The sequence below is a fragment of the Seriola aureovittata genome, chromosome 18 (genome assembly GCF_021018895.1).
Source record: "Seriola aureovittata isolate HTS-2021-v1 ecotype China chromosome 18, ASM2101889v1, whole genome shotgun sequence".
NCBI lineage: Eukaryota > Metazoa > Chordata > Actinopteri > Carangiformes > Carangidae > Seriola > Seriola aureovittata.
Window position 1 is genome coordinate 963,264 of NC_079381.1, and position 27,923 is coordinate 991,186.

The 27,923-nt window shown below is 41.7% G+C and overlaps 3 protein-coding genes across 5 annotated transcripts in view; 1 reads left to right on the plus strand and 2 right to left on the minus strand.

Annotated features, from left to right (window-relative positions):
* The window catches only part of mbd2 (methyl-CpG binding domain protein 2), a 35,939-nt gene extending 31,661 nt beyond the window's left edge, over nt 1–4,278 (minus strand). Inside the window, exon 1 of one of the 3 annotated variants that reach the window (XM_056403317.1) lies at nt 3,720–4,278. In XM_056403317.1, the coding sequence (XP_056259292.1) occupies nt 3,720–3,832 (113 nt within the window). In that variant the 5' untranslated portion in view covers nt 3,833–4,278. The remainder of the gene's footprint in view (nt 1–3,719) is intronic. The other 2 variants (XM_056403316.1, XM_056403315.1) reach the window with 2 other exon arrangements.
* Nucleotides 4,279–6,869: 2,591 nt separating this feature from the next.
* c18h18orf54 (chromosome 18 C18orf54 homolog) lies at nt 6,870–23,967 on the plus strand. Its single transcript, XM_056404120.1, has 15 exons — nt 6,870–7,517; nt 10,392–10,527; nt 10,888–11,044; nt 11,376–11,543; nt 15,560–15,701; nt 15,813–15,876; nt 15,965–16,178; nt 18,577–18,665; nt 19,671–19,779; nt 20,159–20,251; nt 20,975–21,038; nt 21,123–21,186; nt 21,374–21,535; nt 21,637–21,692; nt 22,753–23,967. The coding sequence occupies exons 2-15, from the start codon at nt 10,393–10,395 to the stop codon at nt 22,898–22,900; spliced, it is 1,665 nt and encodes a 554-aa protein (XP_056260095.1). The 5' UTR covers nt 6,870–7,517; nt 10,392; the 3' UTR covers nt 22,901–23,967.
* LOC130186828 (sperm-associated antigen 16 protein) lies at nt 23,570–27,799 on the minus strand. Its single transcript, XM_056404119.1, has 3 exons — nt 25,630–27,799; nt 25,170–25,274; nt 23,570–25,052 (listed from the first exon to the last, which is right to left on the minus strand). The coding sequence occupies exons 1-3, from the start codon at nt 26,554–26,556 to the stop codon at nt 24,375–24,377; spliced, it is 1,710 nt and encodes a 569-aa protein (XP_056260094.1). The 5' UTR covers nt 26,557–27,799; the 3' UTR covers nt 23,570–24,374.
* Nucleotides 27,800–27,923: the final 124 nt, after the last annotated feature.

A 27,923-nucleotide genomic window follows, 5' to 3' on the forward strand; every position in this document is an offset into this window, starting at 1 on the left:
AATATTGAGATCAGGATTATTTAACACAATTACTAATTGACTTTGGACACACCACGCATTAACTGAACATTTTTTTAAAAAGTGTGATAAATAAATAAAATAATAAATAATATATGATATCTACAGATATACAATTAAATATATAATATAAAACAATTGTTGTAGTTCATTAGTGTACTTCCACAACTTACTGAAAACTACTAAACATATATTCAGTATAAAAAGATAATAAATTGAAATAAATTAGACCAAAATAAATGAGATGATATTAGTTGTAGTGCACTGCACCAGCATACGGAAAACTCCAACATATATTGAGCATTTTGGTAAAATATATTCTATATATTGATCAACACTTTACAGCTACCATGTTCACTTGTCTCATGGCGTTACACTTGTCACATGAGTGGACTGTCTTCGCTGCTGAACAGTTGCCGGGCAACAGAAAGTTACTAGTCCCACTTGTCAATTTCAAACTCCCATGGTTTTAAACTCGCCATCGTTTGGTGTTCTCTGTTCTCTGAGAAAATCAGTCAGCTATGACATCACATCTGACACCAGCAGCAACTGTCACACACTTCCTCATTCACTGCTCTGAACTAACACACACACTTACACACACACACACACACTTACACACACACACACACACACACACACACACACACACATTTGTACTGCTATACTTGTGGGGGAATAATACATCGCCAAGCGCCTAACCTTGACTTAAGTCTAATTCTAACCTGAAGCCTAAATTCAAGCTTTAACCTGCAGCAGTGGGAGCAGCAGACAACATGTCTTCAGCTCCTCTGAAGCTCTGACAGTTTGACTGGTCCTCACAAAGACACAAGAACAAGACACACAGTCATTCAGCTGTGTTTTACATGTAGGTCAGCAGCTACAAATCAAAGATCACTGGCTCTGTGTGTGTATGTGTGAGTGTGTGAGTGTGAGTGTGTGTGAGAGTGTGTGTGTGCGCGCACATGCGTGTGAGTGTGTGTGTGCGCGCGAGTGTGTGTGTGTGTGTGTGTATGTGTGTGTGTGTGTGTGTGTGTGTGTGTGTGTGTGTGTGTGTGTGGCTGACTGTGGCATGTATATTGTGTTTCATCTTGTGAAGACTATATCTGAGAAACTGTGAATCTGGACTCTGTGGTTTTGAACAGAGACACAGTTGAGTTTGTAGAAACGCAGCCAGTAGACGCCTCAGCAGGGTGTTGCTGCTATTCCAGTAAGTCGGCCTGCTGACTGGTTTCCTTACTGGAAGTGATGATGAGTCACGTTATAAAGCAAACTGAAAGTAAAGTCTCAGCTCTGAAATGTGGATCTCCTTCATGTTAGAAGTCCAGGATTGGACCAGGACAGCATGTGTCTCTGACTCTGAGCTGTTAATCTGCTAGAGTGAGAGCTGCCTCCATCACTCAGCAACAAGACATGAACGCAGCCCCTGAAAACAGCCGCCAGCTCATGAGCGTCACAGCCACAACATTTCCTCTCCCATCTAACACAACAGCGATGAGTGAAGATACAGAACCAGGAAAAGAGCAGAAGGCGAAACTTCACAGATGAATCTGATCTGATTTAAGGAGAAGCTGAACTCCTTCATACTGCAGTGATGGTTACTGAGGCAGAGAAACCAACAGTCTCAGGCCTCTTGGTGAAATCATATGTAATGTGCAAAAAGAATAAAACTGAACTGAAACTGCTTGATCACCTTTTATTTATTTATTTACTTGATCATTTCTTTATTTACGTATTCCAATGAATCATAACTAGCAACATATTGAGATTATGAGTCACGGTTCCAGTGTGAATGGTCACTTTTGAATTTCACTTTCACAGAATAAAAATGTAAAAATGGTGATTTTTGTTGGTCTTGTACCGAACAAACATGTTACTTTACGTCTGCAGGATATGATTTGTAGTCCGGGACGTGTCTGTAGCAACACAACACTTCATTTATGGTCTGTTGTTGTAACATATTTTACCTTTATCAAAAAACTACAGCTCCTGTGACTTGGATACTGCACTTGGCCTTATTGTGATTTCAGTTATATATCCATTAATCGTTCTGCCCTATGGTGAGTGGATATAATTATTTAAATACAAGAAAGACAAAAAAAAAAGGAAACACTTACTTACTTATGAATTTGTAATAACCTTGCAGTGTTAACTATATTTTGTACTGACGTTTCCTTATCGTAGTCTTCATCATGAGTAGCTGAGTCATTCACAGGCCAATCATTGACTGACTTTATCAAACTTTATTGATATAAAGTATAACATGGTATAACACATTGATATAACTATATAAAATGCAATATTAGGTCCATATAGACAAATCTTTGGTTATTAGGGCCCAAGCACCGACTGGTGCGAGGACCCTATTGTAATTTTATCATTGCATCTCTGCGTCAGGATGTGTGATCCTGCATGATGTGTGTGTGTGTGTGTGTGTGTGTGTCATACAGCTACACACTGTAGGCTAATGCGTTGAGATTGTTGCTGCTGGCTCAGGACAGTATTGTTTCTGTCATGCGGTGTAAATATCTACAGGTGTTGATATCGTACTTCAGGTTGTGATCATTCTTAATCCAGACCTGAGATGTAGGTGTTTATTTATATCTTTGTAAACAGCTGTACCTCCAGCTGTGGGCAGCCATTAGTGGAGGACCACAGGATAATGAATGATGATATAGTAGTCAAAGCAGTGTTGTAATAATATGAAATGTCTTGTAGGAGAAGTTGAATTGTTGAGAAACCCTGTACATAATTACACACTTGGATCGGCCTTATAACTGCATGTCACTTCCTTCATAGTGTAAACTAAAGGTTTGTAAGCTGACTATAAATACTAAACACCTGACATACAGAGGGGTGTTACCCAAAGAGATGTTTGCCCTCCTATAACCTTGTAACCTTGTTTTTGGAAATGTGTTGTAATCTCATTGCGGTGCATGCATCCTGATATAAGCTACTACTGAATCCTTGACTTTGTTAGCTAATAGACAAGACAGTGGGCGTTCACATGATAAAACGGCCAACTCCCTCTCAGAGGTGGGATGTGGTTTCAAACTCTTTGACAAGGTGAAGGCGCTGGATGTGTGCTAGTTGTACATTTTGTGTAAAATCTCTATAATAAAGTTGTTGTTTTTTGAATCTAAAAGCAGTCATATATGTTAGGGAAAATATGATCTGCCAGTGGTCATGAGCAGCACACTGTTGATAAGTGACATATGCCAGTAGATACAGACAGCAGTGATATATCACTCAGAAGTGGCATGTGTCAGTTTTCATCTCAGCTTCACTCAGTCTTTGGCCAATAAATGAACACAGAAATAAAACCACACTCTGAATTTTACATTACATACAATACAGTTCATTGACACTGACTTTTACATTGTCAGTGTCAATTAACTGTTTGTGGACAAGCACAGAGCCACTGTGCAACAGGAACATTGCAGGGTTGTTATTAAAGTCACATAATGATCCTGATGTTTTCCTGACACCGTGTTGACCCTCAGCCTCTCTCTGATCACAGCAGCACAGACGCCACACTGTAACTTCAACTGAGGCACTTCAACACCTGATCAACTATGAGCAGCAGTAGTGATGAGCGATGATGTCACTCAGGAGTAGGACCAATAACCACAGGCTGACCGATCGATCAACGGTTTGCTGTGTGACTGATCAGTGACTGATCGATGAGTGTGACGGAGTACCTGTAGTAGTAGACATCGCTCTTCCCGGCGCTCAGTCCGGACTTCCTGATCACTTCTTCTTTCTTCCAGCCGGGCGGCAGAGCGGGACAGTCCGTCCTCTTCCTCTCCATCATCACACAATGATCGATCCCACGATTAGGCCTCGATCGGATCAATCGATAACTCCGTAAACACGATGAGGAACCTTCCTGACAAACAGCGTGGTGGTAAACCCAGCAGAGCGGCAGCCCGGGCGGACCGACGTCACGGATGTTACGTTAACGGCGGCTCTCCCTCCTCCCCTCCGCCCCGGCTCTCTCTGCCAGTTGCAGCAGTTGTCCCGGGTTGAATAAAATGTGAAAAGTGTCCCGGTTCAGACCGTGAGCTCGGATGACGCGGGCTAAAGCCGCCTCTACATCCGGATCTAGTTTAGTTCACCTCCGGAGAGGAACCAATGGCTCATCTGATCCCAACTGAACTGAGCTGAACTCGACCAACGGCAGGTTGTGACGTCTGAGATATCGCACACACAAACACGCACACACGCACACGCTCACACACACTCACTCACAAACACGCACACACACACGCACAAAAAAAAAAAAAAAAAAAAAAAAAAAAAACCTCAGAGATCGTCTATTATGGAAGATGCATCACTCAGTTGTAGTCTAAATACAGAAGCTGAGAGAGAGGGCGAGAAGCCTTTTTTCTTTTAATGTTGGTCATTTCATCAGTGCCAGATATTGTAAGATAGTTATGAATTTTGTTTAGACAGGAAGGTCTGAAATTCTAACTGTAACTGCAGTTGTTTATGTTTTTTTTTTTTGAAAACTTGCTCTCAACTTCCCTCACCTAAATATCTTATTTATAAATTAGTTTATTTATTATTGTTTTCCTTATTCTTATTTGCCTTACCCTAACCCTAACCCTTTGACCTGCATGTCTTAACTGCCCATAAAATAGGCTATTTAGGCCTCTATAAAATTGGCCAAGCAGAAGAAAATATATCAATTCAAATAATAAAAATTATTTGAGTTAAGCCAAAATGTTCTATAGATTAATAAATAAGCAAATAATTTACATTTTTACATTTTTATTTATTCTTTTAATTTAAGATAATATTTTCATCTTACTTCTAAAATTTTCCAGAGATGAATGCATGGATGACTAGTATAGAGGGTACAGAGTTTACGTGAGGCCCTTAAGCAAGCCTGCCCCTAAATCTTACCGAGCTTGGCTGTATCTCTTCAGTGACAGGGCTGGAGACAAAGCTGATAACAGCAGACCTCAGATGGTCAGTAACAAATTGGCGTTGTCTGCAGGATATTAACAGAACTACAGGCTGGTGAGTGCAAAACTTTAAATTGTGCCTTACCTTGTCTGTGTTTGATGAAATCAAAATAAACTGTGTAATTTTTAATTTTGTATGGGAGAAACTCCCTATCTCTACACAGCCACAGTTTTTTTTTTACAAATACAAATCTTTTATACAAATGTACAAACTTGAATTTCTCATGTAGGTTTATTTTACATTTTTACAAAGGCTGATTTATGACGACAAACTTTAGAATTATTTGTGAACATTAATTTCCAAGTCAAAATCTTTTTGACCCTAATTTGAGCCCATAGTATCTGTAGCCTGGACTTGGAGTAAAAAATAAGGGAGTGATCACTCCTTCATTTTTTTCCTTCACACCTCTCTGTTTGAGTGACATCACAGGCTCTGGGTTAAAGGGGCCTGCAGTAGTCATGAAGCCTGGAAAAACATTTGGTTGTCCCACCAGGTCTGCCCTAAAGTTTTCACATGGTTTCTGTGAAATAACGCTGGAACTAAAGATGTGTCCCAGCTGTCCCACACTGTCTGTTATTAGGCTTGTTCAAGATGAGTCAGGCCTGCTCAGAATTGATAACTGGTGGTCATCCCACACTGCAGCCAGTTTGATTGTTGTCTTCTTCCATAATCCCATAATACATCTGTGCTTGATCCCGACTCGCTCTGACGTCATGAAAACATGAATGATAACCTCACAAGATTAAGTGTTTACTGTAGTTTTAGGAGCCAGGCGGCACACTTGCTCTCCACTGACTCCAAGACCTGAGGGCATGATGGGAAACAACTGGCTAACAGCTGCCTCAACGACAGACATGTTATAGAATTTTTTCATTTTTTGTTTAGAGAGATTTATATGTCATTAGTCGGATTTTGTGATTTTGTTCATTCTCTGAACGGAATACGTGTTGAAGAGCTGAATACATTCAGCTTGTATTACATTGAGCCCAGACTGCAGACAATCTATGATAGCTGTAGTCTACAATAGGAATATTAGTGATTTAACTGTTGAAGTGTTAACAGAAAAATATTTGGTGATATGTGAAGATTCTTAAAATAACATCTGTGCAGATGTGAAGCCATGATCAATAATGAAGTGACTGTCTTGTATTTATTTCCTTTGCCTGTTTATGTAGGTTCAACATGAATAGAGAGATGGGCTATATTGGATTTTAATAGTCTATTCTGTCATACACAAGAATATCAAAACAACTGAAGACTGAGTACAAGCTGAAGATTGATCTGATAAGATTATATTAATTTGGAATCAATTCTAATAAGAGAGAGCTGCTTGCTGGCTCAGAGAGCCGCTCACACCAGACATCCTGAGAATCTGTCTGACTGAAGCAGCTCTGTAGGAAGAATGGTCCAAACTTCCTCTTTAACATTGAGCAGCTCTGATCAGCAGCTACTGAAGAGCCGGTTTCAGAGGAGCTTCAACCAGTTATTAAATCCAAGGGTTCATATAGGTTTCTCACCAGCACTGTGATTGTTTAATGGGTGTGTTCAATAAAAACTCAAAATATTATAATTGCTTGGTGTCATATCAGCTTAGTGGCACTGTGTTTGTCTACATTGTGACTTATTATTAGATTAGATAAATTATCTGATTTTATGACCAATTAATGCAGAAAACCAGGTTATTCCAAACGGTTCACACACTTTCAACCGTTTACACGTCAAGAAGATGTGTTTTATTGTGCAATTTTATTTCTGATTTTTATTTTTATTTTTCTCCTATGGTACTATGTACCATTACTGTGATGTTAATAAAGTTGACTGGAAGAAAATGGCACAGGCTGCCCCCTGCAGCTGGGCTCCTGTTGCTGCCGCTTGCTCTGCTCTGCTTCTGCTTTGCAACAATTGCAAATTGATAAAATAATCTGACCAACGATTTTTACTTTGACCCAGTAGAAAGTCCTACTTTCTTTCATTCGGCATGGGTCACATGCGCCAAATATAATGCATTTGAATGCAATTTCAACTTTATTTTTGATATCCCCTCATATAACCAGCTCCAGCCCCATACAGTTACCACACCAGGCCGTGGAGGGCGCTAGTTCATGGCGACAGTCTGTTGGTCGGTTGAGTTGAGCCCATGTTCCTGAACATCCTAAAAGTCGGTAAACTGCGTTCAGGCTTTTTGTAACAGCCGTGTGTATATCATGGTGTATCTCCTTTGATAACCATGAACAGACTTTCCTGTCAGATGTTCGAATGGTGTTTGGTCGTAACGTCTTTAGCAGAACTGATGCTAGAGCAGCTAACTTTGAGCTAGCTTTACCCGGGAGCTTTGAATGTTCTGTTTTGAACCATAGACAACGGCACAGAGGGAGCTGGACACGAAACACACAAGGAGACATTTGAAGTAAAAATGTTGGCGTGTTATTTTTATTCGACACAGTTTCACAGGTGTGACTTGGAGCATTTGGATACGGAGTCGTATTTTTAGCCTAGTGGAGCTGCTAAGTTGAATTTGAACATCAGAGGTGAGTTTAACTAACTTAAGATTTTGTGAATATGTGTCAGCACATTGTTAAAGGTCTTTTAAACACTGTATATGTATCTAACTACCGTAACGTTAAATACGCACTAATTACTGTGTCTGTTGGGCCTGTTTCAGTATTGCTTGCTTTGTGTTTTGGTTGTTAAGTTAGCTACGGCAGGTCAGGGTAGCTACCTGTTGGCAAGGCTAAAGCCGAATTAGCAAACTAACGTCAGTCAGCTTTGTAACTTTAAAATAACTTTATCTCGATACTGTCAGGGCGTTCTTAGAAGACAAAACAAACTGACAAAAATCACTTGAAAACACACGGACATGTAATTTGGGGTGGTTAGATAGACAACACTATCATCCAAATCACTGATGGGGAAATCTGACAAATGCTCTTCACTGGTAGCTGCCTGGCTATATTGAACTCTGTGCTCCATCAGACTCACTGACCTGATCGGAATGTCACTTGTAGGAACACATGTGATAGCTTACATTTTAAAGTTGTGACCCCCTAGAAAAGCTGTTTCTAACCTTTTTAATTTGAGAGATTCTTTAACCAAATCAAAGTAGCTGAGAGCTCCTCATGTCTGATATTACTGGTTACATTTATTCAGATATCGTATCAAAACACACAAACTGATCTCCAAACCATATTAGACGAAGAAGATAATTTAACAAGTTATCAAATATCAACATCCAAAAACATCTGAAGCTCACATCAGACAAAAATCTGTCATGATTTAGTCAAACCTGAACAGACATGAAAACACCACTGCAAATAAACCTCCATGAATTTGATTAGACAGCAGAGAAAGAATAAGCTCCTCAGTCAGTGATCAGTGATAGTTGTCAGAACATCAATCATAAATAACAAACAGGAACTTAAAATAGATCATTCACGTCACTTCATTTTTCAAAATGTAAACAAACATGGGCTAAAAAACAGGGCTCAAATTGAAGCCACAGTTTAACTCACTGTGTCCATGGCAACACATTTCCTGTTAGTTGGAGAAGTTTAGTTTATATCTGTTATGTTATATGTAGAGCTGGTATCATTGCATGTGGCCTAGAGCATATCTGATGTAAACAAACCTAACCCTAGCTCATGAGCCACATGTTGGAGACCCCCTGCCATAGATTAATTGATAGGTCACAATTGTGACACACAAGCAAATGAGGAAAAAGATCTTCACCGCTTGTGTTAGTTATACACTCCTCAAAAAATTAAGGGAACACTTAAATCACACACGGGATCTTGATGAACGAATTATTCAAGTAAAGAATCAAGAAAATATTTACTGATTTACATGGTATAATTTGTTGAGAACAAAATGACAACACTGGTCAATGGAAAGCAAAACCAATAGCCCATTGAGGGCTGGATTCACAATCACACCGAAAATTGAAATCACAGGCTGATCCAACTTGTGTGAATTTCATTACAGCAACTCATAATGTGACTCAGTAGTGTGTATGGCCCCCGCGTTTCTGTATGCACTCCCGACAATGTGTGGGCATGCTCCTGATGAATCAGCGGATGGTGTCCTGGGGGATCTCCTCCCAGCCTCCCAGACCTGGATCAGGGCATCACTGAGCTCCTGGACAGTGTGTGGCAGTACTTGGCGGCGTGAGATGCACTGATACATAATGTCTTATAGGTGCTCAATTGGATTTAGGTCAGGGGAAGGTGAGGGCCAGTCAATGGCATCAGTGCCTCCGTCATCCAGGAACTGCCTACACACTCTGGCCACATGAGGGCAGGCATTGTCCTGCACCAGGAGGAACCAAGGGCCCACTGCCTAACAGCAGTCAGGGTACCGCTGGCTGTGACATGGAGGTCTGTGCCACCCTCCAAGGATCTGCCTCCCCAGACCATCACTGAAGACCACCAAACTGCTCATGCTGGATGATGTTACAGGCAGCATAACATTCACCACAGCGTCTCCAGACTCTATCACGCCTGTCACATGTGCTCAGTGTGAACCTGCTCTCATCTCTGAAGAGGACGGAGCGCCAATGGCGGACCTGCAAATTCTGGTGTATTCTGGTGAATGCCATTCGAGCTGCACAGTGCTGGGCTGTGAGCACAGTTCCCACTAGAGGACTTCGGGACCTCATGCCACCCTCATGGAGTCCGTTTCTGACAGTTTGGTCAGAAACATGCACACCAGGAGCCTGCTGGAGGTCATGTGTAGGGCTCTGGTAGTGCTCCTCCTGTTCCTTCTCACACAAAGCAGCAGGTAATGCTGGGTTGATGCCCTTCTACGGCCCTGTCCAGCTCTCCTCGTGTACAGCCGGTCTCCTTGTATCTCCTTTTGAGACTGTGCTGGGAGACACAGCAAACCTTCTTGCGACCACACGTATGGATGTGCCATCCTGGAGGAGCTGAACTACATGTGGAACCTGATTGGGCTGCAGGTACCACCTCATGCTACCAGTAGTGACAAGGACACTAGCAAAACACAAAACTAGAGAAGAATCAGTCAGGAACGATTAGGAGAGAGTGTCTGTGGCCACAACATGTAAAACCATTCCCTTTTTGGGTTGTCTTGCTTTTGCCTCTCCATTGCACCTGTTGTCCCTTTCATTTGCACCAAAGCAGGTGATACTGATTCACAATCTCCTAAATGGACAGATTGATATCCTTGAAGTTTAACTGACTTATACTGTGTGTTATACTGTGATGATTAAGTGTTCCCTTTATTTTTTTGAGCAGTGTATTTATGCTGCTTGCACAGCCTTCTATTGAAATTAGAATGTAATTTAGAGACAGTTCCACAGTGGACATGTTAAACTCCTCTCCAGCAGCAGACCACCCTATTAGTGATGTGTAACCTCAGAGTTTACTTGCTGTTGTTATGTTTGTCAGCATGGAGTGCGGCGGCCTGGTTGGTGACTCTCTGTCTCCAGAGTCTACGGTGACCTCCCTGCTGTCGAGCTCAGGTCATCTGAGGAGCAGCCTGCGGCCGCCTGATCACATCACCTCTTTCAGATACAGAGACAAGGTTCACTCTGCTTCTACTGTTTGTATGAAAGTGCTTTATGTATAGGGGAATGTGCTGTATGACTGTGAATGGGTGAATGTGGCTTCCATTGTAAAGCACTTTGAGTGGTTGATAAGTGCTATAATAAGTGCAGTTGTTTGACATAGGCCTTAGCGGAGTGCCCCTCTACTTTCTTCATGATTTTAGTGTTTCATGTTAAAAGTGATGACATCATGTTTTGCTTTCTTTGTATTACCGTAGTTCTAGAAAAGCTGCTGGTAAAAAAAGAAAAAAAAAAAAAAAGATTTTGGTGGTGCTGGACTTACTAAAAACAAATGCCTAATGTTCATTCATTGATTAAGTGAGTGATTGATTTTGCAGGACTATGACTCAGCCTCAGCAGCGTTAGATGCCTACATCGCAGACTTCGAGAGAAGTTGTCCGAACAGCTTGTCATTGACAGGAAGACTGGTTCTGCCACATGGTCCCATCTCCAGGCTGAGCAGACCCAGAGTGAGAACACTCAGAAACAGAGATGGTAGGTCATCATGAAGACTCTCATTGAAGAGCAACACTGAGATGTTTAGTGGTCCTCTCCGTCAGGTCCAAATTATGTTCATTCTGATTTGTTTTTTGGATTTTTCAAAATTCGTTTTATAATCAAAACCTTTAGCCACACCCCTGTGTGTTATTGAAATCATGTTATTAAATCATATCATCAATCAATCAATCAATCAATATATATATATATATATATATATATATATATATATTGATTGATTGATTCGTGTATATATGTGTTTTTAGTATCTTTCTGCATCAGTTAGTTTTTTTAACCATACTTATGTTTATTTTGTTTCTACTGATAGTTCTCATGGAGAGTTTGACTGAAAGGGAGCTGGACTTCCTGGACCTCCCAGTCAGCTCCCTCCATCATGCTGGCAACCGAGACAGACTTTCCATGACGACGGACGAGCTGCTGTCTATCCCTTATGACGGCTCGATGCCTGTTACCCACACCTCTGCCTTCATCCAAGGTCTGTAAATGCATCATCCACACCTCTGCCTTCATTCAAAGATTTTGAACACAGCACCCACATGTGCATCTTTATCCAAAATCTTCAACCACATCACTCATACCTTACCTCACTATATATGTATATATATATATATCAGATATCACATCGATATCAGAATTTTTTTACTCCCTAATATCGGTATCGGCATTGGCCCCAAAAATCCATTGGTGGGGCTCTAATATTTACTAATTATCCACAGATATATGCATTAAAGATATTTACTAGATAAAGATGAGTCTAGAGCAGTTAATTAAACCAACTGCTGGTTGTTTTGTTTTTATGTTCTGGTGACAAACGCAGGCATCTTTGTTTGTGCTATTTGTAACTTGTCAAGGACGCCAAACACTGTCCCTATTATCAACACATAGGTAAATTTAACAGTTAAAACAAGCAAATGTAAATGAGACTTTTGAATCAAAACGTTTTACATAAAATATTAAAGGAAGAAAACAATGGCGGCCAAGAATCACAATTTAATTCTATTCATAAGTAAATCCACTCACTGAAAGTGAATTGCAAACTGCACTTATTGAACTTAAAGTGAATTGAGCCTGGACCGATGTTCTTGTCTGTTTTCTTTTCTAAAGTGAAGCCACACTTCACACTCTTGACTGTGTAACTGTAAAAATGAAATTCAATTTTCTTAGTTCTTGGCATTTTGAATCTGGGTCTGATTTGGAACCGAGTCCTCAACCCTACACGCATACCTCTCCTGTTCCTATTTACTCCATTCCTGTTCACCCTGTATATGGCCGACTTTAAATACAACTCTGAGTCCTGCCACATCCACAAATACTCGGATGACACAGCTATTGTGGCGCGTATCAGGAACGGGCAGGAAGAGGAGTACAGGGATCTGACGATGGCCTTCAGTGAATGGACCGACAAGAACCTCCTCCTTCTGAACACCTCCAAGACCAAGGAGATGGTCATGGACGTTCGGAGGTCTAGGCCCACCCTTCAGCCAGTCATCATTCGAAAGGAAGTGGCTCATGAACTGGATTATTGAACAATTATTGATTATTATTAACTATTACTATTACTACTATTGAGTTGCTGGACAATTGAATTTCCTCTAGGTGATGAATGAAGTAGAGATCTATCAATCTCGGCCTTCATCCTTGGCCTTTAAGTGCACCACCCATACCTCATCCCAGGTCTTTAAATGCATCACCCACACCTCCACCTTCATTTAAAGATTTTGAACACATTACCAACACTTGCGCCTTCAGCCAAAGTTATTAAAATGCATCTGCCAAACTATCACCTTTTTTAAACGCATCACCTCCCCCTCTGCCTTCACCACAAATCACCCATACCTACACCTCTATTGAGGTCTTTAAATGCAACCATTGACATTAAAAGCATCACCCATAACTGTTTTCTAACTGAGGGCTTTAAACACGAAGCTGTGATGGAAGTGTGCCTGTATTTCAGACATTTGGACTAAATGATAGATAGATAGATAGATAGATAGATAGATAGATAGATAGATAGATAGATAGATACATACATACTTTGTTTGTCCCCTAGGGGAAATTCATGTGTCCATTAGCTCATTGTTGATGATAATAATAATAATAAAAACAGTGAATAACAAATGAACAATAATGACTAGATCAATCCACATCCTTTTGCCGAGGTGTTGTATAGCCTGATTGCAGTTGGATCAAAGGATCTCCTGATCACCTCTCTGTTCTGCAGCGCAGTGAGATGAGACGTTTGCTGCAGCTGTAGCTGCTTCTCTGTCCTGCCAGAATGTTGTGGAGAGGAGGGTTGGTATTGTCGAAGATGGCCTCCAGCTTACATTGTATGCATCTCTCCACAACAGTCCTGAGTGAGTCCAGACTCCTGCCAAGCACAGACCCAGCCTTTTTGACCAGCTTGTCCAGTCTCCTTGTGTTCATGTCTGACATGCTGCTGCCCCAGCAGACTGCAGCATTAAAAAGTACACTGGCCACCACTGACTGATAAAACGATTTCACTGCAGTCGTCAAAGGACCTGAGCCTCCTGAGGAAAAAGAACCAGCTCTGCCCCTTCAGGTAGATGGCATCTGTGTTCAGGGACCAGTCCAGTTTACTGTCCAGGTGCACACCTAGGTATTTGTTGTTGTGCACCACCTCAATGTCCTTCCCTCTAATGTTGACTGGCTGAAGGGTGGGCCGAAAGCCAGATACCATCTCCTTGGTCTTGGAGGTGTTCAGAAGGAGGCAGTTCTTGTCGCTCCATTCACTGAAGGCCATCGTCAGATCCCTGTACTCCTCTTCCTGTCCGTTCCTGATACGCGCCACAATAGCTGTGTCATCCGAGTATTTGTGGATGTGGCAGGACTCAGAGTTGTATTTAAAGTCGGCCATATACAGGGTGAACAGGAACGGAGCTAGAACAGTCCCATGTGGAGCCTCAGTGCTGCTCATCACAGTTACCCAGCCTGATGTACTGTGGTCGTCTTGTCAGGTAATCCACAATCCAGCACGTGAAGCAGGGATCCACCCCCATCCCTTCCAGCTTGTCTTTAAGAATGGGGGGTTGGATGGTGTTAAATGCACTTGAGAAATCAAAGCACATAATCCTTATGTAACCACCTGGCTCATCCAAGTAAGCATGGGCCTGATGGAGCATGTAAAGGACGGCATCATCCGCTCCAATATGTTCTTTGTAGGTGAACTGTAGGGGGACTAGTGCATGTTCAACCTGTGGCCTCAGAAGGTCTTCATGATGTGTGATGTGAGGGCCACAGGTCTGTAGTCATTTATCTCAGCCAGTTGTCCTACTTTAGGGACCGGAGAGGCTCAGTCAGCTGGGCAACACAGTCCTTTAACAGCCTCGGACACACACCATCCAGGCCTGTTGCCTTTCCAGGACGTAGCCTCTTGAGCTCCGCCCTCACCTCCTCTGCTGTAAAGGACAGGAGACTTGACCCCAGTGTGGAGGGAGTTGCAGCTGCAGTGTCAGGTTGTGGAGGAGATGCTGTAGGAGAAGCTGCAGCTGAAGCAGTGGAAGAGAGAACAGGTGAAGCTGTGTCACACCTGTTGTAGAACAGGTTGAACTCATTGGCCTTGTCCACATCACCTGATGTTGCCTGGCTGTTCTTCTCTTTACAGCCAGTGATGGTCCTCATCCCCTTCCACACCTCTCTGATGTTGTTGTGCTGCAGGTTCTTCTCTACTTTCTTTTTGTAGTCTTCCTTCGCCTGCTTTAATCTCCTCATCAGCTCATGTTGCACACACCTGAGCTTCTCCCTGTCTCCATCCCTGAAGGCCTCCTTTTTCTGGTTGAGGAGGGTCTTGATGTCACTGGTGATGAGCGGGTGGTTGCAGCCTGCCTCAGTACACAGGGTTTGTAGGAAGGCTGAAGAAAAAACAGATTATGATCTGATCTGCCAAGTGGTGGTAGAGTTGAAGCAGTGAGAGTGACGTGGTTAAAATCCCCCGATATTGCAATGAATGCATCAGGGTGCTGGGTCTGTACTCTCGCAACAGTCTCGTGAATGACGTCACACATGACTGCAGGCTCAGCTCGTGGTTGAATGTAAACAACAATGGCGACGATGTGTGAGAACTCCCTCGGTACATAGTACGGTCTAAGACCAACTGCCAACAGTTCAATATCCCGACAGCAGATCTTCTCCTTCACTGTGATGTGACCGGGGTTGCACCATCTATTGTTCACAAGCAGAATCAGACCTTCATCTTTATTCTTCCCACTTGCTCTGGCGTCTCTGTCCGCTCGTGCTGCAGTGAAGCGGGTAAATCCACACAACGGTCGGAAGTGTTGTCGTTTAACCAGGTCTCCGTGAAACACATGAGACTACACTCACGATATGCTCGCTGGTTCTTCACAAGTTTCATCATCGTTTGATGCATGGATCGATAGAATAAATAATTGATAGGTGAAGCAATATTAACAGTATTGATTAGTTGCATTCTTTGATTAAGTTTGTGTCTCTCAATTCCTCTGTGTGCTGGTCCAGGCCTCCTGTCTCAGTCTGGGTCTTCCCAGCCCCACTGCTCCTCCTCAAGTCCACAACATAGAGCCTGTGCTGGGCTCAGCAGCAGCCACGCCAACCCCCGCCTGAACTACCAACACCCTCACCTAACCAGGACACCCAGGAGGTACAGGTTCACACTGTTGGCAATAATCTGTATAATTTGTGTCATGATATATCTGTTCTATTCTGTAAAAAGTCTGTCATTTCATTCATTTCTCCTCCTCACATAATGCAGAGGAAGACCAGGAGCAGCCACATTTAAAACACTTGATGACATATTCTCTGTGAGCAGTTTGAAGGTGACTATCATTCACACTTTGTTTTCCTGTGCATTCTGTGTTTTGTAAGCGAGCCTCATTGCTCCCTCTCTCTGTCTCCATCTGACAGTCTGCACACAGAGCAGCAGGGTCAGAGAGGGCAGAGCCGTCTTCATTGCTCCACCGCCCATACCAGTTCACCAGCAACAAGGCTGACATGGAGTGCTCTGGAATGAGCAGCATGCCTGACCTGAAGTATGCATCCAGTGTGGAAGCCTGGATCCAGGGCTGTGACCACAGCAAGGGGCCTTCGCTCGCAGAGTTGAAGCTGTGTGACGACCACGGTAACACACTCGCTGCAAGGCACCAGCACTGCCAGGGTTCACGGTTCAGTTCCCTCCATGACTCATACTGCATGCTACTCCATATTACTGAGAGCATCTATCTTATTAAACCATCGTAAACCACTAACATCATATGTAAATACAGACTAATGAATCAGCAGCATGCAGCGGTGGATAGTAATTAAGTAATTTACTGGAGTACTGTAATTAAGTACATTTTTTGATAATCTGTACTTTACTTGAGTGTTATTTCTTTTGCAAACTTATGAGTTTTACCTTATTACACTCAAAGACAAATATTGTACTTTTGATTCCACTACATTTCTATGAAGTACTCTTACTTTGAGTTTTATGTGAGTGGAATTCATTTTCTTTTATTATCTAAAATGTGATAGACCCTACACTGTGTTCATTACACAGTGACTCCAGTGATTTCTACGGTGGCCCTGAGAGCTCAACACACTGCAACTTAAGAAAACAGGTGCAAATAGATAAAACACAAAGAAATTCAGAAAACATCTTCACGAATTTGACAACACGTATGCTGTAAATACTCAAAACACATCCAAATACACAACAGTGCTGTGTTGTGTTGTGAGTATTTGCAGGTCATGTGTTGCACAGATACTGCTAGAAATATGAAAACAACAATGGCTCCTTTTGTTGATTCAATTATGTTTTTATGTTTATTATTAAGGTGTCCTTGAGTGCCAAGAAAGGCGCCTTTAAATAAAATGTATTATTATTATTATGTACTTTTGAATACTTAATTACTAATACTCCAGTACTTTAGCACAAGTTAAAGTGTGACTGAACAACCTTCACTTGTATTGGTGTAATATTTCACCAGGAGGACCTATACTCCAGTAATTGAGTTGTGTAGTTTGTCCACCTCTGACAGCATGTAAATGAGGTAGGTGACTTTTTCAATTGGCTATTCACGAAATCCCTCCACTTGGCCGCCATTGTCCAATCATAGTTTAGCAACTGTAACTGGGCATGCCAAGCTTGTCAAGCTTTGGATCTTGTTATATTAATAGAGAAACTCTTCTGGGAGTTTGGAGTATGGTGTCTGTTTTTTCATTCTTTCCAAAACCAAAATTGTAAACTGTTGTTTCTATTACTGCTGTAACTAAGTTTCAATCATTAGCATGTCCAGCTAATTCGCTAACTAACAACTGTAGTATCTAACCACACTAGTTTGTGGGGTTAATGGTCATATATAAAAAAAAAAAAAAAGTTCAAGTCTATTGTATTAGGGCTGCCCCTGACAAAAGACTTTCCAGGTTGACTAATGGTCATTAGTTCAAGCCATTAGTCACAATTCGTTGAATGTTTATGATATTATTTTGATTATTTGAATATATATTCATCAGGTAATGGTTTGAGTCCAGGGCCAAGAAAGAATGTTATAAGTAAGATTGTTAACACTGAGCTGCATTACAGAGAAATGTTGCCTGTTAATGGCAGCAGCAAAGGCTGTAATGACTCTAAATGTGTTGGAACAACCGACAAGGAGACTGTTAGAGCAAGCTGCCATGCTAATGTTAAGTGCCTAACGTTAGGCTAATACATGTTTCAAATAATGAGCAGTGTTTGAGGTCATCGAATTTGCAAGTCACTTGCAGAGAGTGCATGTTGCCTTCTCAGGGTCACCTTTTAGCCTCTCGGAATGATCCCACACTTTGAATTTCCATATTGGAGGTAGTGTGTCCCCGAAGAGTTGCCGTGAAGCAGGAGTTGTATGCGGAGTCCTGCTTGTGTTAAGAAAATTAAGCAGTTTCTGCTGCTGTTCATCGATCTATGTGTGTTCTGTACCTGAGGCAGTGTCAAGCCTGTCAAACACACTTGGTAGAAACAAGAAACAAGCATGTAAGCTAAGAAACAGTCTGATTTTCCATTTTTCCTTTAACTAACTAACTTAGCACTAACTAGGTCTACACTGTAAAACAAAAGCAATACTATAAGTCTACTTAAGACCCCTTTCACAAGATTCTTGTTTCTAAATAAGTCAACTGAAAAAATTAAGTCAGCCAGAGATGGTGTTTGCAGCCAATTCACAGAGATAATATTACATAAACTAGCTGCATCTGAAAAAATCCCAGTTTCATGAAACCTGCCAGTGACAGCTGCCGTTTCAGACACTAAATCCATAGCATTTGCTGTGTACAGTAGCATGTGCTGTTGGAGAATTGAAAAGCTTGACAGGAGTACAACTACAACACTGAGCAATAGACTGCTCAGTGAACAGTCCGTTGCAAGTATAAGATGGATATGAATCATCGTTATACTCCCTGTAGAAAAGTTTGTTTTCTTAACAAAGCACAATGAAAATTTTACAATTTCAGCATCAAACAATCTGTACGTTTGTTGGTGAGGTTGAATGTTGTTCTTCCAGGTGTTCTTCCACCTGCAGCTCCCAGAACCGGAGCTCCATCCTGGTTAGCAGAGCTAGATGATAATGATCCCGACCAGACGTGTTCACAGGTGAGAGAACTTTTAAAGTAATCAGCCAGCAGCTTATGTCATCTGACTAAAACTGTACTTGGCCTAAAAAAAAAAAAACAGTGACTGAGATGAATCATAGAACAAGGACCTGAAGCAGAATGATCTATCAGTGTCTCTTGATAGACAACAGGTGGGAGAATTATTTCTATGATGTGTGACAAAATTTCTTCATTAATGCATGGAGATAGCTTAGTTATCATCATGGAACTCTCTTCACATGATAGCAGCTGGTAACCCCTGACTCCAGTCACTGAAGGCGACCATGAGATGCAGTTCAGTTCTTGGCAGTGGACCTTTACATAGAGATGATTTTGTCACATTTAGTTGTTTGCTAAAGTTTTTCTGCACCTCAGGGCAAAATACATATTAAGCCGATTTTGAACATAAAGAAGTAAATACAAACCCTGCAGCAAACAGACATTAAAATAGACATTAAACAGTTTGAAATCTGTTATTTCATGAACTCTAAAAAAAGAAAATAGAAAGAAAAGTACTTGGAGTGGGCATAAGAGCTTGCAAACAGTTTTTGAAGTCTTTCTGTTCCGTATTCAGAGATTTTCATCCATTCTTCCTGCAGATCACTTCAAGCTGTGAGATATTTTAAGGCTGTCTCATACACAACATGTTAAAGATCTACCCACAGATTCTCAGTGATGTCAGGCGACTGTGATGGCCGTTCCAAAAGCTTCAGCTTGTATTTCTTGAAGTTGTTCATGGTGGATTTTGAAATTTGCTTTGGATCATTGTCTTGCTGTAGAAGCTAGCCTGTTTTCGGTTTCACTTCACAGTCCCCTGACATTTTTGTTTGCTGCAGGAGTTCTCCTTACTTCTATCACTTGAAGAATCAACAAAATATGAAATTTGTCAATGGGTGCCCAAACTTTTTGCCCAAAAGTGGTCCCAATGTCAAGAATGAACTTTCAAGCCAGATTGTTTGAATGATAATTTGTGTTTGTGTGTGTTCTGTGTGTTCTGTGTGATCAGGTTGACAGCCAGCAGACTCTCCGAGATCTGAGGCTTCAGTTTGCTGAACAGATTTCGCTGCTTGCTACAGAGAGAAAAAGCTCTGACATCAAGGAAACTCTGTTAAGAGGTAAGAACACATTAGATTGATAGATTCTGTTGATGTTAGCGTCCGTCACCATGTGGTGCCCTGTTCAGGTGGGCTCATTAGACTAAACGGCATCAACGACATGACAAATCGTAATATACTGTTCCAGAGAAAATGTCAAATAATTTAGTTTCCAGATGATAGTGTTCTCTGTCTCATTTGCTATGTGTTTTCTATAATTCTGTAATCTATCTCAAAACAAACATTTAGTTATTAAAGAGCCACTTTCCTCCAGCATAGACTAAATTACCCACTACTGAATCATAGAGGCTGAAGAAAAGTGTATTGCTTTGTATTATTATTATACACCCCTGATTGTGTGCGTGCGTGCGTGTGTGTGCGTGCGTGTGTGTTCTGTCAGGCAACAAGATCGAATCTCTGATCCAGAAAGCAGATCAGGTGTTGAACTCTCTGTCTCAGAGCTGTGATGGAGTAGACTATCCTGCAGGTTCAGGTGAGACCAGCTAGCATCACATTAGCATTAACACAGGTCAGGTACCATACAAATTCATAAACAGCTTTGTAATCCATATCAGTGTGACGGTTCAGTTTTACTATATTCTGTTCATAAATAACACAATCATAATAACATCTGGGTTTGGTTTCAATTTACAATTTCCTTGATGTGTCTCTTTCCAGCATTAAAAGGTTTTGACAAAAGTTACGTTTCAGAAAAGCTGCACATTGTTACTTAGTTCATTGTGCGTTAGGAACAGCTGTAATGAAAATCAGTTCTAACAAGAAGAAACAAAACATACATTATTTGTAAGTTTTGCTACATAGCCAGCGTTCCAGCCACTGTTGCTCTTACAAGACGAAGAAAAGAAGTGATAGAAATAGAAGCACAAGAGAGTTGTTTTCCCCCACTCTCTTGTTTTATTCTTGGTGACTGAAGGAATGGCGTTTGATGCTAAACTTCCTTCCTAAAATTCCTTTGGACTGGTAAGTAAACAGCTGTTAATGCTAATGTTAGCTATGCAGCAATAGCAAAACTCACAAATAGCTAAATAGTTAACACTGGTTGCTAAGTCAGCCAATGGACAATGGTGTTTAGGATAACAACTCCCATGATCCCACGATACTTCATGTCTTCATGTTTTTCACACACAAAAACAGGCTTTTCCTTTTCTATGTTTGTAGCTCATGCATAACTGGTTGTGTTTCTGTTGTTCTGTAGTGAGTTCAGTGAACACTGAGGAGCTGCTGCTCAGGTCGTCCTCACACTGTCCTTCGTTCACTCTGTAAGAGTCATTCATACTCCCTCTGTTAGTTCTGATGCACTGAGACTGAACACACTTATCAGATTTGTTATGTTGAACCTGCAGGGACTCAGCAGCAGCAGCAGCAGCAGGGGGCGGCACACTGGCTCTGACTCACAGAGGAGCTCAGGTAGGGTTTTTGTCTTGTTTCACTCCTCACCTCCCACTGGAAACATGCTGTCAGTCCCTTTCTCTCTTATGCATGACGGTGGATTGGTGGATCAGTGAATGGAGACCTGTGTTGGGTTTCCTGTGTGGTTCCTAAATGATCCACCGACAGATTTATGATCACAGCATCTGTCTTCTGTCTCTCCCAGACTTTGGACTCTGGTCCCCATGGAAACAGCATCTGGAAGCAGCCTGGTCCGGTGGAGGCTCTAAAACAGATGCTGTTCAGATTGCAAGCAGTGGAGGGGAAGCTTCAGGGGCAACAAGCTCTCACTGACGGGCTGCAGACAGAGGAGACTCCAGTGAAGCAGGTAGTTAAAAAACACTTCGTTAACACCTCAAGACTCTGCTGTCAACATTCAGCTGTGGGGAACATGCCTCACGCGGGTTATGCATCGTGTTTGTGTTGCAGAGGACTGAAGGTGAAGCGGAGCTGGAGAGTTTTTCTGGTGGACCGTCACTACACAGGTAACTCACTCTGAACACACACGTGATATCTCATGTCAGGATTAACATCAGAATGAGGAGGGACTTGGCGACCTAGTGGAGTCTAGTTACAGGTGAGAATGCTCAGATTTTAGTGGACACCTTTGGTTCAAGGAACTTTTTTTTCCTAATTGTTCATACCCTTGCATAGATCTGAAAGAAACTGAATCATGTTTCCTGTGTTTGTTCAAAGAGAAAGTCCTTCAAATACCATACAAACCTCATTAAGCTGACTGAAACAGTTTAATGACAAAGTTTAAAATTTCTAATCATGTGGTGATTGACAGAACAAATTCCCATCATTTGATTTTCAAAGTTAAAGTTCCATATTTTCCTCTTCTCTGTTTTATTTGAAGTGTTGATCCATCAGAAGATTTATTTGTGGTTTTAAGAAACCAAAAACCATCTCAGTGTAGTTTTACATCTCCTCTCTCAGGCTTCTCTCTGCAGCTCTAGTGACAACAGGTTGGTGAGCCAATCAGAAGAAAGGAGGCTCTGAGCCTCAATTTCTTTGTTTACAACCCAAAAAGAATGAAGAAATAAGTGATTGTGGCCTTCTTGATTTCACTTAAAACTTCAATTTACCAGTTCTTTAAGCATGTCAATGTTATTGTATTTTTTTTATCTTCAATATTAATTTATTTTTTCATTAATTAATTATTTATTTCCCATTATTTTCTGTTTTTCAGAAGGAAACACTTAAACCTTGCTGTAGTATTGCAGTATTGTTTACAGTTTTCTTTTACATTACACATACTTTTATAGAGAATAGAGAAAAATGGTCGCATGCTCGCACTTTAGAGCTGTTGCACTGTTACTGTTGACATATAGTATTTTAAAATAAATGGTGCACATGCTGTTAAAGGGAAGTGAATCTATCTACATTTTTTTAATTTAAAAAGAGCTCATTTAATTGAAAATGTCTGATAACTGTGTGAGTTGTGTTTTCTGAGGAGCTCATCCTGCTGGTCTGAAACAGTTCACTATGAATTCACAGCAACATGTCAGAAAACAGATTTCTGATGATCGTTTCCATCCTCAGAGCTCTGCATCACCTGAGCTGTCTGAAGCTCCTGGTGGAAGAACCCAGAGAGAAACACAGACAGGAGGAGGAGAAGGATGAAGATGAAGGACGCTACTCGTCTTCATCTGCTGACGGACCCACCTGTACTCAGCAGAAACGATCCTGAAGCTGAAGGACAAGAGTCTTCCTGTCAGCGTCTGTATCAGTCCACTTGTTTCCTCAAACAGTCAAAGAAGTTGCCAATGAATGTGGATGAAGTCTTCTCTGCATCTGTGCTTTAGATGAACAGACGCCATGCATCTTAACAACAGTACAGAGAGCAAATCACTTATTATGAAATATATGAAATGTGTGATGAAGTCATGTGACGTGTTAGAGTGAAGGAAACTGTGAAAGCTTAAATACAGTTGTCTGTTTGGTGGTTAAAAACTTTACCACGGTTGTCCATTAAAGAAACTCTCATTTTATTTATTACATGCTAAGTCACATTTATCAATACAATACAACACGATGCAGCATGGAAGTCAGATGCTTCAGAGTTATTTGAAGGTGGAATGTTTTGCAGTGTGTATGGAGGAGTTTCCCCTGCTTCCAGGCTTTGTCCTAAGTTAAGCTAAGCACATGGTAGACCTGTCTCTGTACTGGATGCCGAGATGAACATGATGTCCATCTTCTGCTCTGACTGTGGAGACCGAAGCTCTGAGACTATGTCGAACTCATTTGTGAATGTGCCAAATGCATCATGTTAGCTACAGTATATTGTTGAGGGTCAGTGAAACAGATGTAATGGATATAGTGCTGTTTGAAACTGAACAGTATTTTTTTTTTTCTTTACAGTCTTGAGTTGTCCACTGCATATGAGAATCTTGCCATCTCTACCATCCATCACTTATAATGTGATGGGAACATAGACACTAACAACATTGTCTTTCCTCTGGCTCCATCCACACAGTTTTAACATGTCAGATATTTGATTTTCTGGTGTGTAAAGATCATCACAGCCTCACACTGTCTGAAGACATTAGGTTTTGTTCCTTCGTTATGAAATTACTTATAGTTTGATTTGGATAGGAAACAAAGTATTTTTATTAACAGGCTGTCAGTGTTTTCTCTTACATGCTGTGGTTACAGCATGAAAAGTTATTTATATTGTAACAGATGAGGTTTTGAATGTTCATTTCCATGTGACAGGGTCGTCCCAAACAGCTCACATTAAAACATGGTGTCTGCCTTCATGGTGTCAGTGCATTTCATTTGATGATGTCTTGGATATTGGTGGGAATTGGAATTGAAAAGTGGTTTTGTGCGTTTTATATTTTCACAACTTGTTTCAAAAACAGATGCATGTCTGGATTTTTCAAACCACATTGAAGTGTGGTTAAATTCTTGTATCAGTGGGAAGCTGAAGAGGCTCGTGTATCTCCAGTGACTGAAGTGTTGTTTTCATAAAGGAGGAAGACTTGAGAGACGGATTAAAGAGAGAATGCTGATAATCTGTTTATCTGTCAAACTCCACATCTTCAGTTTGTAATTTAAGTCTCCAATCCAAGAGAACCCTGATGACATCAGTATGACATCATCACAGGCTGAGTTGGACGCTGAAAAGCGACAGCAGGACAATCTGATCATCATCTAAAACATCAGCTGGTTTCAGTAACCGCCTCCTTATGTTCTGACCACACGTTGATCAGCCCGTCGCTCCCTGCTGACATCACAGTATCACCGCTGTGGTCAAAGGTCACGCTCTGCACACAGTCACTGTGTCCTGACAGGCTGCTCACTGCACAAGAATCCACCTCCACAAGTCTGACCAGCCTGTCACTGCTCGCGACCGCCAGTGTCTGCCCCGATGGGCTGAACACCACGTGGTTGGCGCCCAGCGGTCCAGCATCCACAGTGGCCACTGCCGACACAGGCCTCCTAATGTCCCACAGGTTGACAACGCCGTGGGAGTCACAGGAGGCCATGATGTCACCAGCCAGGCTGAAGGCAGCGTGGTTGCAGGGATGCAAGTGTCCACTGAGGGTGGTGGTGCAGACGCCCAGCCTGGCGTCCCACAGGGCGAGGGTTTTGTCGGCCGAGCAGCTGAGGAGGAGGTTGGAGAAGGGCAGGAAGCAGACACTGTTGACGGACGCGGTGTGGCGGCGCAGAGTGAGGCAGCAGCACTGGCTGTTCAGGTCCCACAGTTTGACAGTTCTGTCAGCAGAGCAGGAAGCCATGAAGTGATCGCAGGAGTGGAAGGAGCAGCCCCAGGTGGGCTGGCTGTGACTGGACAGTGTCGACACACAGCAGCCCTGACACAAGTCCCAGAGCCGCACCTGCACGAGGAATCATCCGGTCACCAGGGCAACAGCCAGAGGAGAAGACACTTCATCTTGATATGTCATCTGGCTGTACATGTTGTAATTATGTGGTAATAGTGAAGATTAACTTACTGTTGTGTCTCCACTGGTTGTTGCCAATTTTGACCCATCAGGGTGAAAACTGCAGCCAGACAACCAATCAGAGTGACCCTCACCTGTGAGCAGCATCTGACCAACCTGAAAACACACATCACATCCCATTAAAGTTCATTAGCCAATCAGAGTGACCCTAGAATGTCAACAAAATATGATTAGTTTGATTTGTCTTTTCTCTCATTTTATAACCACGTCCTTTAACTAACACTGTCCTGATCTTTTGTTATTTCATTTCTTGTGTTGTCTCTTTACTTCATTTAGTCTTTTCTGTCTCATTTTGCCTGCATGTGTGAACTATCACAGTATCTACATACACTCTACAATGTCTTCGTTTTCAGCTCATAAAATTGTGTGTTTTCTTATCTCATAATATTAATAATAATCTGACCACATCTGTCACCTTGTTTCATCTCCTCTCATATCTACATGCACCTACCTTCTCTCCGTCAGCAGGCAGCACCCACAGCCTCCAGCTGTGGTCGTCACTGGTGGAGGAAAGGATCAGTTTTCGTGGATGGAGACTGATGCAGCTGATGGGAAGCTTGTGGGCTCTGATGGAGCAGGACAGGCTGAGGGATCTGGGGGGATCCAGGTTGGGGCTGACTCGCCTGCTGCAGATGGGAAACTGTGAAGACTTTGGACGTCTAGTTTTGGGGCTTTTTGCTTTATCAGTGTTGTCACTCCTTGTGATGCTTCTCTCTTTCTTGATTTGGGTTTTTTCATGATTCAGTCTTGCCTCTGAGTTGTTTTGAACTCTGTCTTTTTCTAAACTGATGAGCATTTTCTGCCTCAGAGCAGCTTGATATTTGTCATCCAGCTGTCTCAGCGCTGGCTCATAGGACTCCAGGTGTTTCTTCAGCTGTTTGAAGTCCTCAATCAGCCTGTTTTTGTCCTTCGCAACTTGTTGGTACTGCAGCCGGTGGAAATCTCTCTCCCTCTGCATCCTCACCATGCTCTCCCCCGCTGCCAGCACCTCCTGTCTGAGCTGGTGTGTCTCCCTGCGGATCCTCTCCAGCTCGCTGTGGAGGAGCTGCCTGTGTGTGAGAGCATCAGGGATGAAGAAGATGCCTGTTGTTGGCGTCGCTGGCATCAGGGTTTCTGTCAGGAGCGTCTGTGCTGAGCTGTACCACTCGGCCTCAAAGCTGTTCAGAGTCCGGCTCAGGCCAGATCTTCGGAGGAAGTTCCTCAGGAAGTCATCCACCACTTCTGGGATTTTGGAGATGACTTGTTGTTTGGACAGTCCAGACTTTGTTCTGGCAGCCGTGGTGGTGGCAGCCTCCCTCAGTGCCTCTTCTAAGTCCTCCTCCTCCTCTGAGAAAACCTCCTTGTTCTCCTCATCTGCTGCTTTCCTTTGAGCCGACATTTTCTCTCTGCCTCTGAGCTTCTTGTTTACCTGTTGCTATGGTAACTCTACACAGAACAGCCTAGCTCTACTTTCCCTCTGTACTATTACCATAGCAACCCTTTGACACCTGCTTTTTTTAACAATATATTTTAAATTTTCTGATCTGAGGTCTGTTTTGTAAATTATTAAATATTAGTGGGGTTTTGAAATGGTATTTCTATATACTGTTGTGTGCTGGTAATTACTCTGTGAATGAAGTGTGATATTCATTCAACAGCTTTTCCAAATTCTGGAAAAGAGTCTGTGGAACAGTGACTACGGTGTCAGAGGATGTGTGTTTGAACTGAACCATTTACAGCTGTTACTGTTCCTGAATCAGCAGCACCTCAGTGTCCCGCCTCTAAGTCCTAGACCACAAACTTACACCAGGAATGATCCCATGAACAACTAAAGCAGGACGCCACTTTACCAGATGAACTGGTGCATCTTGGGTGCAGACAGTTTCAAGGTGAAATAAATGGCTTGAATTTACAGTATTAATTAATGTTAGATGTTGATAGGAAATTAATCCATGATGGCAAATTTAACTAATAGCAATTCATATATAACTCAGTCTATTAATCAGATAGACTCTTCAATATTAAACAATAATGCACAGCTCAGTTCTTAATGAGTAATTCATTAACTCATGATCTATGCATTACTTAAGCATGAATGAATATTAGTGCACAGTACTGTGAAGTGTTATCGTGAAGTTGAGTTCTCATTATTATTCATATATCTCATAATTATTATTGTTTATTTATTAATAACTTTTTTTTTTTTTTATCAACAATGAGCTAACTGACACATGAATTTCCCCTAGGGAAGAAATAAAGTATCTATCTATCTATCTATCTATCTATCTATCTATCTATCTATCTATCTATCTATCTATCTATCTATCTGTTTTTGTTTTGCAGCCATTGACTGTACTCATGCTTTTCTCTCAGTTTTTGTTTTCCTGTTTTCAAACGTGATGAGAGAACAGCACCACGACAACTTATAACAACTACAACAGAAGGAAAACATGAGGTAAACGGAGAAAAGAATGAAAAAAACAGTCAACAGTGAACTTCTGAACAGTTTATGGTTGTTATATTTATATATTCATGATGATGGAACTGTAAGATTCCCATTTGTGATGAATATTACCACTTTAACGTTATTAACATTTATTCCCTATTTATTTATTTATTATTTTAAGAATAAATTCTTGTTTAACCTGCTTACCTGGATGACTGTGTCCCATTAAATAAAGTGTCAACACTTCCTGCTTTTTTTGTCAAAACTTTATTAAAAATATTTGCAGTACATTGATATTGTGGGGAAATTAAAACAGAGGG